Below are 15,642 nucleotides of genomic sequence, written 5' to 3'. Positions count from 1 at the left end.
GTGTACATGCAGGACAGGCCCCATGACTTCAGCAGAAGCTACTAAATTTGAAAGAATCTCACCAGATTTGATTTATGCCTACGATTTCTTGAGAGGAAAGCCAGCACAGAATTCCTTGAGGTGGGAGAATTCTGTCCTTCACAATTGAACTAGCCCCTTATAAACACTTTATATAATGTATTGGACCCTCCACTAGCAATGAGAAAGGGTAAGAATAGAAGAGAGGTTCTCAAACATGATCAGCAGACCACCAGTGGTCTGTAAGCTCCATTCAGGTGGTCCGTGGATAGTTCCCTCTAAGGTGCGTGTCTGGGCGACTACACAGAGGATGAAGAGCCACCCACCTAATTAGTGGAGGCATGCAGGCGTGGCTCCACTAATTAGGTGCCTGGACCGTGGAGAAGACGCATATATAAGGTGAGGTGGTGACCTTGTGGGGAATAGGAGGGGGCAGTGGGGTGAGAAGAGGGGTTGGGGGGAATTTGGGATGTGCAGGACTGCAGCAGCCAGAGAAAGAGGCAACTTTCCCTAGCTCCAGAGCTGCGGCTGCCAGGGAGAAACAGCCCTTCTTCCCAGCCTCAGCTCTGTGGCTGCAGTGGGGGGAGAGACACCCCTCCTTCCCAGACTCAGCTCGGGGGCTGCCGCAGCAGTGGGGAGAAGGCACATCCATCACATTAGAAAGGTAAGACTACTGATATTAAAAATAGTTGTGTGCTTTTATTTGTGGAACAAAAAAATAAGTATGGGGGGGTTTTATATAGTTCTTTTATCCACAGCGCTTTACAATAGTTAGCTAATGGTACAAACATTTGGAAAAATCATTAAGTGGTCTGCGGAGACCCTCAGCGATTTTCAAATGGTCTGCGGGAAAAAAAAATTTGAGAAGCACTGGACAAGAAGGTTTGAAAAGGATCAATGTAATGATACTATATTGGGACTTTGCTACTCTAGCTGGTAATACTGTGTGGGGAAATAGTATAGGAGTAAATGGGAAGGATGATAGCATTACAACCACAAAGTGGTGTACAGGGCTTGGTCTACATTAGTATTTTACAGCAGTATAGCTGTGTCTCTCGGGGTGTGAAAAATCCACACCTCTTGAAAAATGTATCTATACCAACCTAACCCTGGCTGTAGCCAGCACCAGTTCAATGGAAAAAAATCTTCTGTTGAGTGCTAACAGCTCTTGGGGAGGAGGATTTCAAAGCTAGTGCAGCTGTAGTGTTTTAGTGTAGACAAGGCCTAAGTGAGAGTTATATGGCAGAGGCGCAAGCGGGTGGCTGGGGGTAGCAGTGATGGGGGGTGATATCTCTAAAGGCCAGGGACTGGGTGGCGCTGCAGATGTGGGTTCAGGGTGGCATATAGGTATGTACACCCTTACCTGCACCTTCCTATGTATGGAGATGCAGGTGTACCTGAGGGGCATGGTAGTCCAAGGGTGGGTTTACAAGGGGGCATTCAGAGGACTGTGTAGCAAAGACGGGGGAGGGAGGGGGGAATTGAGAGCCTACACGGTGCTGTGCAAAGGGGGCTGAATAAAGGGGTATGGGGGACATGGCAGTGTATGAGGGCCACAGTACAATTGTGGCTAGGACTCCAGCTGGGGATACATATGAAGCAGGGGCGTGTGTGGGCCCAGAAGGAGCTGTATATGAGGGGAGTGTGGTGAACCTTGGAGTGACTTGAGTCAGGTCTGTGGCCCAGGAGGGACTGGTTAGGAGCCCCCTTGGCCCCTGGGTGTGTATCTAGGGGACTTCAGGGGACCCACCTAGGGCCAGACCTGCACAGTGCACAAGGCTGGGGAAGGCTGCTATAGGAGGGTAGAGGGGTGTGTGGTGGGGCACTTGGGCAAATGGAGGCCGTAGCCGCAGACCGGCGGCCATTTTGAGAGGACAATACACTCCGCACGGGCACGGCACAGCCCATTGCGCCCGGCCGGGCGGGGGGCGCGCACGCAGGGCTGGGAGATGCCCGTGCGCGCGCACGCTCCTTCTCTCAGCCGTGTTATGTAACGGATCAGCGCGCTCCCGGCGGCCGGACCCAATGGGGCCCGGGCTGGGGGGCGGCGCGGGCGCGCGCACGCAAGGTAAGGCGCGGCCCCGCGGCAGTGCGTGCGCGCTCACCCAAGCCTCCCCCTCTCTCTCTCTTCGCCTCGCTCGGTCTTTCTCCCCCCTTTGTGAAGCGCTCGGAGCGGCCCGGACCCTACTGACTTGCCATGGCCGACGAAAAGCCCAAGGTGAGGGAGAAACCCCCGAACGGGGGTAAGGAGAGGTCAGGCCCGGCCCCGGCCTGGCGGGGGAGCAGCCCTGACTCTGCCGCGCCGGCTCTGCGCGCCATTTTCCTCCCCCCTCCGACCAGGCCTGGCCGTCTTCGTGCTCCGCTTTCCGGCCCCCGCAGGGCCGCCCGCCCCGGCCCCGCTGTCTCCCCTGGTGGAGGACCTGGCTCCGTGCCAGGGGGATCCCTGGGGGGCGAACCGGAGCTGTGCTTCCTCCCCTGCCCCAGGGAGGCAGGCCCAAGCGCGGCTGCGGCCCCCGCCTCCCCGAGGGGCTGGATCCTCCGCCCATGTGGGCCCGGGCCTTGCTCTGCAGGGGGAGACGGGCTGCAGCATCCCGCACCTACCCTGAGCTGAGGCAGTTCCCAGCCCTCCCCCTCTGAGAGGGGGGCAGCTCAGCCCAGCCTTGGCGTTGCCCAGGCCTCCCCTGGGAAGGAGGGACCCTGAAACAGCGCGGCGGTCCCAGCTCTTCTGGGCCTGGGGAGGCTGATCAACACCCCCCCCCCAACCCCGCCTCGCTCTTTTGTGCCTCCTGCTGCCCAGCGCCCCTTGCCCTGGGCGGGTCTCAGGAGGCTCTGAGCGGCCTGGCAGGGGGGATGAGAGCAGCATGGAGCAGCCTGTGAGTCCCTGCTGCTGCGTTTTCATTTTAAATGGAGTTTGAAGGCGCCAAAAGCCTCTCCCATTTAAAGGACCCATCCTCCCTCTCCTCCAGGGCTCTGACTGTAACTCTCCCTAGGCAGCAGGCTGTGGTTATCTCCCCCCACCCCCCCTTTTGCTGGAGAATCTGTCACACGCAGACCTGGCCCCCTGTTTATACCTTGTTTCTTCTGAAATCTTATGCGAGGCTGGAATTGGGAGGACTTGGCCCAATAGGGTGGCATGGGGTGAAGCTGGAACACAGCCCCCTGTGCTCAGTGTCTTTGGTATTACTTTTTTATTAAACGCAAAGGCCTCAAAGAGCTGTCTGATGCTTAGTTTGAACTGACTCCTGTTGTGTTATTGCATTGGGTAGCTTTTTATCATTGGCATTAGAGAGCGCCCTCCCCCATCCCACCCCCAAATTATTTGGAAATGAGGCATACGTTTTTAATGGTGAGAGTAATTAACCATTGGAACAAATTACCAGGGGTCATGGTGGAGTCTCCATCATTGACAATTTTTAAATCGAGTTTGGGTTTGTTTTTTTCTAAAAGATAAGCTCTAGGAATTATTTTGGAGAAATTCTATGGCTTGTGGAGGCTGAACTAGATCATAATGGATCCCTCTGGCCTTTGGAATCTATCAATGTATGAAAATAAAAACCCTAAAGTAGTTTTTGCTTTATTTGTGTATAATATGTTTATATTGAAGCAGAAGGTTTAAATTGTTTCTACTTGTTTAAAAAAGAATAGAACTGCCAGTTTCAGGACTTAATCACTTTAAAGGACTCTCATGGAAGTCTAACAAGATGCAAGGTCTGAACTTGTTTCCTTTTGAGAGCTGTGGTACTGAAGTTAAATTTAAACTTTCCTGTAATCTGTAAATGGCAGAAATAGCTTTACTGGTTTAGTTGAAATACAGTGAGAGAGAGATTTTATAGGATATTTGAGATTATAATCCTAAATGTAAATTTAGTTTTCTTTAAAAGGATAAAATGTACTGTTGTATATGAACACATGACAACAATATTCTTATTTCTTTAGCTTTGAAGAATTTTTGTAGTTAAACAGCTAGTATGTGTCTGTCTTCCTTTCAAGTTTATCTTCCATCACCGTTGTTTGTACTAATGAATTTCAGTAGACCTAGAAAGAATTTGTTAATTTCAATACTGTTGGGTTTTTGCTTTTCCAAATTAGGAAGAGTTTCACACTAGGAAAATTGAAAGACTAACGTTATTTCATAATTCAAAGTGTGATGCTTGTAGAGTACTTTTGCTCCTCTGTAATGGCCTGTTGCCACATGGTAAAATGTTAACTTATTTCATACTTTTTAAATCATACCTCTCCTTTCTTTCTTTTCTCCTCAACAGGAAGGAGTGAAGACTGAAAACAATGACCACATTAATCTGAAGGTGGCAGGGCAAGATGGGTCTGTGGTGCAGTTTAAGATTAAGAGGCACACGCCACTTAGTAAACTAATGAAAGCTTATTGTGAACGACAGGTGAGGTGCTTGTGTGAACACTAAAGGAAGTAATGTCCATAAGAGGGGTCATCTTCATTAAGGTGGATGAGGACAGTAAATGTCTTATCACAGTATTGCATATTTAACAAAACATATCACGTTGCCGAATATGTATTGCTTCAAGGGTCTGTTGCTAAATAGACTGGAAGAAAGTTTTCAAGAAATAGATAAAGTTAAATTATCTTTTCAGAGTAGCAGCTGTGTTAGTCTGTATTCGCAAAAAGAAAAGGAGTACTAGTGGCACCTTAGAGACGAACCAATTTATCTGAGCATAAGCTTTTGTGAGCTACAGCTCACTTCATCGGATGCATCCAATGAAGTGAGCTGTAGCTCACGAAAGCTTATGCTCAGATAAATTGGTTCGTCTCTAAGGTGCCACTAGTACTCCTTTTCTTTTTGTTAAATTATCTTTATCTCCTTTACAGCCCCCTCCTGTTGGAAGGCAGCTTTAATGTTGCTATCTTCCAAAACATAGAGAGGGTGTGGAAGAAGGAAGTGTGGCTAGGCAGTTGAACAGTAATAATGGTACTTCTATAACAGTTGTTTGTTTGGTCTTGATCTTATCTCAGACTTCTGATTTGTGGCCTTAGTTTTACTGTACTGAGATAGGAAGTGCCAATAGCTGGTCATAGATTTCTTTGAAATGTAAAAGTATATGGGGGTGGGCTGGGAAAGAACAGGTGGACTTTATGATCAGTTTCATTTTCTGGAGTGCAGTGGTTCTCAAACTTTTTTTTTCATGGACCACTTGAAAATTGCTGAGGGTCTCAGCGGACCACTTAATGATCTTTCCAAATGTTGTTTGTACTGTTAGCTAACTATTGTAAAGCGCTTTGGATAAAAGCGCTATGTAAAAAAAACCTTAATAATAATCAACGTTTTTTGTTCTACAAATAAAAGCACACAACTCATACTTTAATATCAGTAGTCTTACCTTTCTAATGCGATGAATGTGCCCTCTCCCCCGCTGTGGCAACCCCCGAGCTAGGGCTGGGAAAGAGGAGGCGTCTCTCCCTGGCAGCTGCAGCCCCAGAGCTGGGGAAAGTCGCCTCTTTCTCTGGCTGCCACAGCCCTGCACATCCCAAATTCCCCCCACCCCGTCTTCTCCCCCCACTTCTCCTCCCTCCTGCCTACCTGCTATTCCCCCCAAGGCCACCACCTCACCTTACATGTGCATCTTCTCCAGGGTCCAGGTACCTAATTAGTGGAGCCACGCCTGCATGGCTCTACTAATTGGGTGGGTGGCCCTTCATTCTCTCATGTTCGGCCGCCCAGGCACGCACCTTAGAGGGAACTATCCGTAGACCACCTGAATGGAGCTTGTGGACCACTGTTTGAGAACCTCTGCTCTAGTGGATTAGTTGTCTAGTGGATTAAGTAACTCATCTGAGTAAACAAGTAGTCTGTTATCATACAAACAACTGAGTCTTCGTATAAGTTGTAAATAGATATTGGAAGAAAGGAGTTTTCAAACAGTGGTTGCAGAAATAAGAATGACAGCAGAGAAGCTATTTTTTTGATGAGTTGAATACCCAGAGCTTGAAATATCATCTTATTTTAGGAAATTTACTGACACCTATTTTGTTGCTATAGTTGTGGGAAAAGTTGTCTGAGACACTTGGTCCAGAAGTTTCTCATGGATGTGTTTTTTTAAAAGTCCCCTTCTCTAAAAGGCTTGTTTTCAACATTAATCTGTACATGCAAGCTTTAACAATATTGGTATAGTTAAAACACCTTTATACCTCTATAACTCTATGTACATTGCATGTTGTGCCGGTATAACTATTTCAGTAAAAATCAGATTCCTGCCCAAAACAGATACATTGATACAAGCACTGTGTAGACCAGGCCTAAATCTAGCAATTCGGTCTTTCTCCTGCTGAGATGGGATTATTTCAAGGGATTTATACAATAAGATCAAATGAAAGCTATTGTCTCATTTAAGGACATGTTTCAGAGTAACAGCCGTGTTAGTCTGTATTCTCAAAAAGAAAAGGAGTACTTGTGGCACCTTAGAGACTAACCAATTTATTTGAGCATGAGCTTTCGTGAGCTACAGCTCACTTATGCATCCGATGAAGTGAGCTGTAGCTCACGAAAGCTCATGCTCAAATAAATTGGTTAGTCTCTAAGGTGCCACAAGTACTCCTTTTCTTTTTGTCTCATTTAAGTTATTCTGCTTTAGTTGTATGATTTCAATGTATAACATATGATCAAAGGTGCTTATAATGTACTTTTTTCCATGTCCGGGTTTGAGCTAATCTTGGGAGCCTCAGGAAACCTAGGTATTATGCAGGAGGAGTTCAGCAGACTTGCTTAATGGTGAGAGTGGATTTGGTTTGAGTGACAACTGCACTTGACAGAATCAGAGACCATTTTGAATGGTGCATCCTTTCACTTAGGAATACTACTGCACTATAAGCACCCTGTTCCAGTATTCAGAGTAGCAGCTGTGTTAGTCTGTATCCGCAAAAAGAAAAGGAGTACTTGTGGCACCTTAGAGACTAACATTTATTTGAGCATAAGCTTTCGTGAGCTACAGCATCCGATGAAGTGAGCTGTAGCTCACGAAAGCTTATGGTCAAATAAATTTGTTAGTCTCTAAGGTGCCACAAGTACTCCTTTTCTGTCCCAGTATGTAAGGGAAGGAGTGCCGTCCATACACCTTCCTTACCCCACTAGGTGTTATGAGGATAAATTAGTGAATGGTTGAGTTGAATCTTTTTTTCTAGCCCTGCTAATGGCTCATTGTTATCTTAGGTAAGTTATCTGACCTCAGTTTTCCCCATTGTAAAATATGGATATCACCACCTTCATGGTGTGTTGTGAGATATATCAAACTGCTGTAAAGTGTGTTGAGAATTCTGGATGAAAGGTGATATTAATTATGTGTGGAAAGTATCATTCATATCCACATTAGTCAGTATAAAATGCTTGTTGAGTTCATATTTCTTTAATTAAAATTCATGCAAGAAACTCTGGCTTTCCCATAGAAAAATAATCCATCAGAATCCTAGAAATGTAGGGCTGGAAGGAACCTTAAGAGGTCTTCTAGCCCATCCCTCGCTCTGAGGCAGGATGAGTACTAGGATGTAGGCAATTTTTGCAATGAGCAGAAACCAGATTTTGAATAAAGTAACGTACAAAATCCTGTTAAAATAGGAAATGAGGTAAGCAACTATTTTAAAGGGTTCACAAGTCAAGGGCAATGACTTTCAAACTTGAAGGCCTAAAGACAAATATCCATTTAAATATTTAAGCGTCTAAACAGGTGGGCAGATTTTTCATAGGTGCTTTCATAGATCCCACAACTTCCATCTGAAGTCATTGAGGACTGTGAATGCTTTGCACTTCTAAAAATCAGAACTTATGTGCCTAGCTGTAGACTCCCAAGCTTGAAAATTTTGGCTAAGAAACATAAAGTTGAAGCAAAAAACTTCATGCATATTGAGAAGACACAAAAACTAGTCAATGCAGAGGACTAGATACCTTTAAAGAGTAGAAGTAATGTAGTGTATATAATGGTCTTCAGATATAGGTTCAGAAGATCAAGGCTATTGAGGATCATTGTTTCTGGGAAGAATGTATTACTGGAAATTGTTCCAATATATTGAAATGCAGAAAAATCCATCTCTTTGTGAGATTGGAGTTCTCAAATGTATATTTTTCTGTTAAGTCTCACTTGGGACCCATACAAAATTGCCAGGAACCACTACAAAATAACTTAACTTTTTCAGAATGCAACATATAAGATCCACAACATCAGAGAAAGTAGTATGTTCTTTTTCTCTTGAGTGGAGCCTCCAGTTTCCATCTCTTGTTAGTCCTTCCCTTCAAATACACTATTTTAGTAACTAGACTTAGTTTCCTGAAGAGGCTGGCAACATCAGTTGCTTCATCCCAAGGGCTGAGTAAGCTGCCTATATGCAGCACTCTGTCCTTTGACACTGGAGCTTGAACCAAATTCGGCAAATGCAGCAGAGGGTTCTGGAGCCACTTTTCTGTTTGGTCAGCCACAGGCTTATATCTTAAACTCCGATGAGCTTATGGATGAACAATACCAGAATCTGAAAACTTATTTCAGTCCTTCAAGGTGAGATGTTACCCTAGAGGGGAGATTCCTTCATTGTGAACTATAAATTGGTAAGATGTTGCTAATCTGAATATTCTTGCTAAAACATTTTTCCTGGCAACACAATCCCCCATAACAAGTAATTAATCAAACAGATTTCTTTTTCCTCTCCTATATCTGTTCCGTGGCTAACTGAGGACTTAACTCATCAGGGTTGTCAGTCCAGCACTTTCCACCACATTAACCTCACTTGAAAAACAAATAATCTTGCTGAATGCTCAGGACTCCTACAGGAAAACTAGACAGTATATATTAGATGGAGGACAGAACTGGGAGGCTGAGACAACAGAGCTCTGCCATTGACTGTATCCTTTCCTAACTCACTTGGGCTGTCTGCTCTACATAGACATAATGGACACTGACAGAAGGAGTTTTAGGCTATTGTAGGAACACCACTTCCCTAAACAGTGTTAGCTATACCAACAGAAGCCCTCTTCTCTTGTCATAGTTGCATCTTCACAAGGGGTTTTGTCAGCAAAGCTATGTTGCTCAGAGATGTTTGTTTTCACACCCTGACTGACATAGTCATGCTGCTATAAGTTTTAAATGAAGACCAACCCTTAATCTTTCCCTATGTGTAGAATGAGGATAGGCCAGCTGAAGAAGGGTGCTGTGAAGTTTAGTTTGTAATGCTCTTCGAAAACAAAGTGCAGAGTTGTGATTACTATTTAGCTAGTTTGTTTTCAGTCTGTCAGCCCACGTGAGAATGAGAAACAGTACTTTGGGGGATGGAAAGGGTCGCCAAATGATTTTAGTGAGAGTGATAATAGAAATTTCTTAATTAAAATTATCTTATCTGGGTAGTCTCCCTCTGAAGGTATATGACTCCCTTAAAACCTAACTTCATTTGCTCTCTGAAATGGTTCATTCTACTGGTTTCTCATCTTGTGTGTGTTCTAAATAGTCAAGGTTCTGTAATTTCATCTCATGAGCCTCTTAAATTCAATAAGGAGGTTAGACTTGATATCAGCATTAGATGCTGGAAGTTTAAATTAATTCCAAAAGTAACCATTCAGGATTAATCAGCTACTTCTTGAGTCACTTCAGACTAACAGATTGATGTGGGCTTTCCATGAGAAGAAGGAAAGGGTTCATAGAATATTGCTGCTTTTAAAGAAAGTGAAATTGAGCTGTGCTGAACATTTGAGCAGGGATATTATTCCCCTTGTGACACTTATCACCCAAAGTGCTACTTCTAACTTTCCTCCAACTGAATTATTTAAAATTCTTGTAAAAAAAAAAAAAATTTTTTTTCAGTGGCTTCTGGCCTTCAGGACTTGATTTGGGATTTCTAGTACACTTTATTTAATGCCCAGTTAGTAGGGACAATGATGCATCTTTCAGAAACTAAACACATTGCAATTTGTTATTCAAAACAGGTCATAATCAAAACATAGCTCCAGTTACAAGTCAGAGTGAAGACTGAACAGTTTTTTAACATGTCACTTATTTCTCTTTGCGCCAGGGTTTGTCAATGAGGCAAATCAGATTCCGGTTCGATGGGCAGCCAATCAATGAAACAGATACACCTGCACAGGTAAAAATTATACTTAAAGTTTGCTACAGAAATTAATAGTTGTGTATAACACTACTGCTAAAGAGAAACAGCCATGTAACTCTTGATGCTTAAGTAACAGAACTTGACCATTGGTATAACTTCAGACTTTTACAGTAACTAGTTCTGAACTGTTGGGAATAGAATCACACTGTATTCTGCATCTAGAATATTAATTTTATACCACCACAGTGCCAGATAAGTTGATTTACAGCTTCTACTGATTCTAAGCCCTGTAAGGATATTACTTTATGGGTTCAATGATTGTGGTGGGTTAATAGTCCTGGCAGGTAAGTATTGGTGTTCTCCTTCAAATAATAATTTGTGTTCGTTAGCATATTGACAGGCCTGGCAGGTGATGGTTCTGTATTGTGGAACTGTACGCTGTAATATGAAAATTATTGTCCAGTATCTCTAGTTTGTTAGTATCTCAGTAATATGAAGTTACCAAATGTTGTGCAGTTGGGCTGGTTGAAGTATGTAAGTTAAAGACAAAAATCAATCCAGTAATGTAGGATGCTGGTTCACTGTGGCAGTAATGGGTGGGGATGCCCAAGAATGTCTTTCTGGAGTGTTCTCTATAGTTGCATACAAGCAGTTGCCCCTGAATTGCATGCTGTTTGAAGTTCACGCTTTCAGCATGCCGTTTCATGATAAATAAGGGACTTCACAGTTTTGCCAATGTTGTCATAGGGTGGTTGTCTCCAGACTTTTGCCACTCTAGCTATTTAAATTTAAACTTTTGATTGAACCTGAAATGCTGAGAATTAAAATCATATGCAATTTGTACTCCTCTCTATGCATGCTATGTTAAAGCTAAATCAGTTTATTGAAAACAGCAAACACTGTGGACTTTCGATAGATGCAGAATCTGGCCCTTAGAATTACACTAGAAGTGCTGCAGCGGCTCCGATGTACTGTAGACCTGATCTTAGACTTGATGCCGCGCGCCTTTTTTTGCGGTGTAAACATACCTGTAAGGGCCCCAGAGTGCCAGTTGCGAGACTTGCATTATAGAAAAGACTGCTATAGTAATATGGCCTGCAGTTTAGTACTCTGGTACTTTATTTACTTTACCATATAACATGTCTAGAAACAGTCTCTATCCTCAAATTCTTCGTACTTAGTAACTGGTATCCCATTTTCTTTTTTTGTTACTTACTGGATGTAGGGACTTTGGCCATAATAATTTGCTTTTAGTACTGTAGCTTAAGCCACTTAGATGCTGTGCGTTTGAACAACCACGAAGTGGGACGGAGGTGGTGTTCTAAGGGAAATGGGAGGGATGAAGTGGTCTGATGGAGCAGGCAAGAAGATTAAAACATAGTAATGTCTGTGAGGCCTTTAGAGAGGAGTAGATCACTATACTCATGTATCTTACTTTATTTTAAATAGTTATCCACCATTCTTTATATCACTCTTTAAATGTAATGTTCCTATGAAGCAGGGTGAATGCAATACGTTGGGAGTTTGTTCTGATTTTAAGTTGTGGTTAGAGGTAGATGTGAAACTAAGAACATTTCAAATATGTCTAATATTTAATCAGCTGAGCTGAAAACAATTCTTTCTTTCTGATGCAGTTGGAAATGGAGGATGAAGATACAATTGATGTGTTCCAGCAGCAGACAGGAGGAGTCTACTAAAAAGAGAACCTGCTACTTTCCTCTCCAGAACTGTGCTCCCACAGATGACACATTCACAATTAGAAAAATGAGACTTGGTTCAGCCACATCCTGACTACTGCAGTATAGTTTTTTCTCTTCTCTCTTTTTCCCTCTTCCTTCTATTGTACATAAAGTAACTGGTGTATGTGCACAGACACAATGCATATTTTTTTTAACTAAATGGCCAATGGTATGTTTTGATCAACATGGAACGGAGATGGGGTGGGAAAAAAAACTGGTTCTGTGAAAATACCCCTTTTCTCCATCGTGGCATGCTCCTTCAACTTTTATCTTTATATTCCAGTAAGTTATTTTGCTCTCACTGTTGACAAACAAAAATATTGCATACTTTGTTTGATTGGATAATTTCAATGTTTTTCTTTTATCATTGTAAAACCAAGGACGATTTTATAACTTTTTTGTACGTAGCTGTTACATGTAGAGCAATCTCTGTCTAAGTAGGGGTAAATTACTCCAAAAAACATTGATCCTAGATAGTTTTCCCTTCAAGTAAAGCATCTTGTTGTTTAAATAAACTTCTTGTTTAAAATAATCAGTTTTTCTTTATTTTTCTGCATAGTGATAATACTTAGCACTTGTAGCTCTTTATATCTCCACAACGATTTACAAACTTTAATCCTCAAACGCCTATACCTGTATGGGTATGTCTACGCTGCAGCTGGGAGCAAGCCTCTCAGCCCAGGTAGACACTTGCACTAGTGGGGCTTGAGCTAGTACCCTGAAAATACCAGCTTGGATGTTGCAGCCCCGGCAGAGGCTCAGGCTAGCCACCAGAACTCAAACTAAGGGGTCATCTTGAGATGCAACATCCACACTGCTATTTTGAAGCACCCAACTTGAGCTCTGCTAGTGCAAGTCTGTCTGCCCACGCTGGGAGGTTGGCTACCAGCTGTAGTGCAGACATACCCTATGTGGTAAGCAAATAAGTATAGTCCCCATTTTACAGATGGGGAAACTGAGGTAGGAAGAGTGTTCAGTTTACATTAATGTGGATTAGGGGAGATATGTTTGGAATATCAAGGTGAGAATCCATGAAGTATAGAAGATAGATCAGAAACTTGATCTCTGTCCATGGGTGCATTCATTTATTGTAAAGAAGGTTCCAAACCCTGCTTCAACATTATGCTGTGTTACAGGGTGAAAGAGAAAGAGTCCAAGCCCCATTTAAGCACTGAGTCATATATCAAAGAAGAGTACAAAATATGAGGGCTACAGTGGAGTGCAGCTGTAATCCAAGACTTCAATGAAAGACCATGAAGATCTCTTATTACTTTCTCCCTTCACTGTCTGTATAGAATGTTCCTGTTTGGCTTTAGGTCTGTTCTACTTCACCAGGAGTCTCCTAAGGCTTTTGGCTAGTCATAGTCCTTTATGCATAAAGGAAGTAGGAAGTAAAGCCCTGTCCTTTATGACCAGCTTTTGCAAGAAGACAAATAGCCCCAAGAGTTGATCATTGTGTGAGTGATCCCTCTGCCTGCTGCCCAAGCAAATGAAATAATTTCACTCACAATGATTCCATGTATGGTAGAATGATATGGCCTCTATGCTTTAGAAAAGTTAGATGATTGAATGGTGTTTTCTCAGATCACCTGGTAACACATTGTTACCCACCTTCAGAGGACTCATAAACATCTGTGAAGAATAAACTACTGAACGAGCCTGTGCTTTGTGGTAATTTTTCAAATAACTATTGGGAGTATTAGTTTCTGGTTGTAGGCCACTTCAGTTAATTTTAAGGAATCCCCAGTCCTAGTAAGCAGAGTCTTTCCTTCCTCAGCATGCACTTGTTCTGGACTGCACTTCTGATCTACATTGTCCTGCAGAGATGAAATTGCTCTTTGCTGCAGATATTTCTATATTTGGAGCCACAGGCAAAATGATTCCTTTTAAAAAATAGTTCAATGACTCTGTTTAGTCTTTGTTTCCTCCTTCAGATTCCTATGTGGGATTCTGAGAGAGCTTCAAAAGCTCTGCCATTCAACCTGGCCAGGAAAGACTTGTCTAGCCCAACATTTCTGAAAACCCACCCCGAGTCTCTACAATTTCTTTCATCTGGATGGTATCATGCCAAGACTTAGTTCTTTGGAAAAAGCTCTCTGTTCATCCAGAAGAGATCTGTTTGAACTTGCTTAAGCTTCTAAAATAGAGGATGAGGTCTTCTTACATTTCATTTATTGATCTTTCCTGCCAACAGGTAGGCTGAAAACTTCCAGTTGCATTTTGATTTATGTTCCTTCTTCCCTCAGGGGTTAGGAGTTAAAAAAATAAACAAAACAAAACAAAAACAAAAAAACAGGCAGGGAGCACCCATATGTTTTCAAAAGTGGTATGGTATCCCTTAAACCTCATACAGAAGTTCAATGGTGCTGCATTTGTCATTAACCTGCCCATTGAATTCCTGTCAATATCAAGGGGAGTAGTCAAGGAAACTAGACCTTTAAAATGGGTTTATATCCAATTTACAAATGTTTCACTGTGTAAAAGAGGGAGGAAAAATATAATTCTCTGTAGCAATGAGTCAGGTGCTGTAGCTTTAAGAATATCCCTCTACATCTTATGTTAAGTCCTTGCAGAAGGATTTCAACATGTTACTAAAACAAAAGCCACAATCGGTTAACTTCAATTTCTTTGTGTCTAGTACCTCATTCTCCAGTTGATGTTGCCTGAAAGTGTCTGCTCAAACAGCTGTCTTCAGTAGTACTGGAAGATGACTGTTTGAGTACAAACTCCTATTGTCTTAAAAACATTTGATAACTAAAACTATTGTCCACAAATCCTTCAGAGATTTTTTTTTCCCTCAACTAGTCTTGCAAACTGATGAATAGAAGGCGCTTATTCATTCCAACATATAAAATGTAGCAGGGATAGCATATCAAATCCTTTTTACGTCCACAAACTTGTCCTTAGGATATTTGTCCTGGTATGCTCTTGCAGTTTGTATCCTTTTGACTTAAGTGATACTTCCTTTGTAGACTGCCAAACAGCTTGGAGGTTTTGCTGTTGAGTCCTGCTTCCCACAGTCTGAATGTGCTGCCTGTGTGAGGAAAATAACCTATTGCTGATGATGGGTGTCAGGAACAGGTTCATCTGGACATGGCTTTTCTACCAGTGTGGATCAGAACAAATGTTCAGCATTGTTTCAAAAAACTGGTTAAAACTGGGTCAGGGATGAAAATGGTTTGGTTGCTAGGTCCAGACCCCATCCAAATGGTTTTCCTGTTTACACTAGCAGCCAAACTGTTTTCAACCCCATTTGAAGAAAGGCAGAGGAGAATTGGTCAACAGATGCTTTTCCTAGTGCAGACAGCAGTCTTTTGTATATATGATACATTTGGGATCTTCAAGGGACTGGGCATTTTGAGATTTCACTCAAACATCTAAATAACACTTATTTTAAAGTGATTGTCATGTAGTTTAGCCCCCAAATTTGTTTCCTTAATGAGGATATGAAGTCAATAGACCCATAAAGGATAGAAATGTTGCAGGCAATGCATATTAGCTACATACAATAGGGACCACATGACCTCCTTCAATACAAAAATCTTAATGCAACAGACTCCGCATTAGATCCTCAGTAAGATACAGTTTAATTTTACTGGCTCTTCATAAATCACGGCTATCCCACCAAACAATATGCAATGTCAATTTTTGGACACCCTAAGACTTATTTCCCCATAACTGTTGTCTTAATAAAAATGTGTAATCTAGGAGTTAAAATAGGGCACTAGCAGGAGTCCTGGGTTCTGATTCAGTCTTGTCTTTGGCAAATAACCTATGCCAACATTTTCAAACTTGAGTGCCTAAAATTAGAGATTTAAATCCATATATAGGGACCCT

At 42.5% G+C, this 15,642-nt stretch overlaps 1 protein-coding gene across 1 annotated transcript; it reads left to right on the top strand.

The window, feature by feature from the left end:
* Positions 1–2,095: 2,095 nt before the first annotated feature.
* Positions 2,096–12,337, top strand: SUMO2 (small ubiquitin like modifier 2). Its single transcript, XM_073311309.1, has 4 exons — positions 2,096–2,236; positions 4,281–4,412; positions 10,031–10,102; positions 11,701–12,337. Exons 1-4 carry the CDS (start codon positions 2,216–2,218, stop codon positions 11,761–11,763), a joined length of 288 nt encoding a protein of 95 aa, XP_073167410.1. The 5' UTR covers positions 2,096–2,215; the 3' UTR covers positions 11,764–12,337.
* The last annotated feature ends 3,305 nt before the right edge of the window (positions 12,338–15,642 follow it).

The sequence above is a fragment of the Lepidochelys kempii genome, chromosome 14 (genome assembly GCF_965140265.1).
Source record: "Lepidochelys kempii isolate rLepKem1 chromosome 14, rLepKem1.hap2, whole genome shotgun sequence".
Taxonomy (NCBI): Eukaryota; Metazoa; Chordata; order Testudines; family Cheloniidae; genus Lepidochelys; species Lepidochelys kempii.
This window is presented reverse-complemented; position numbering and strand designations above follow the sequence as displayed.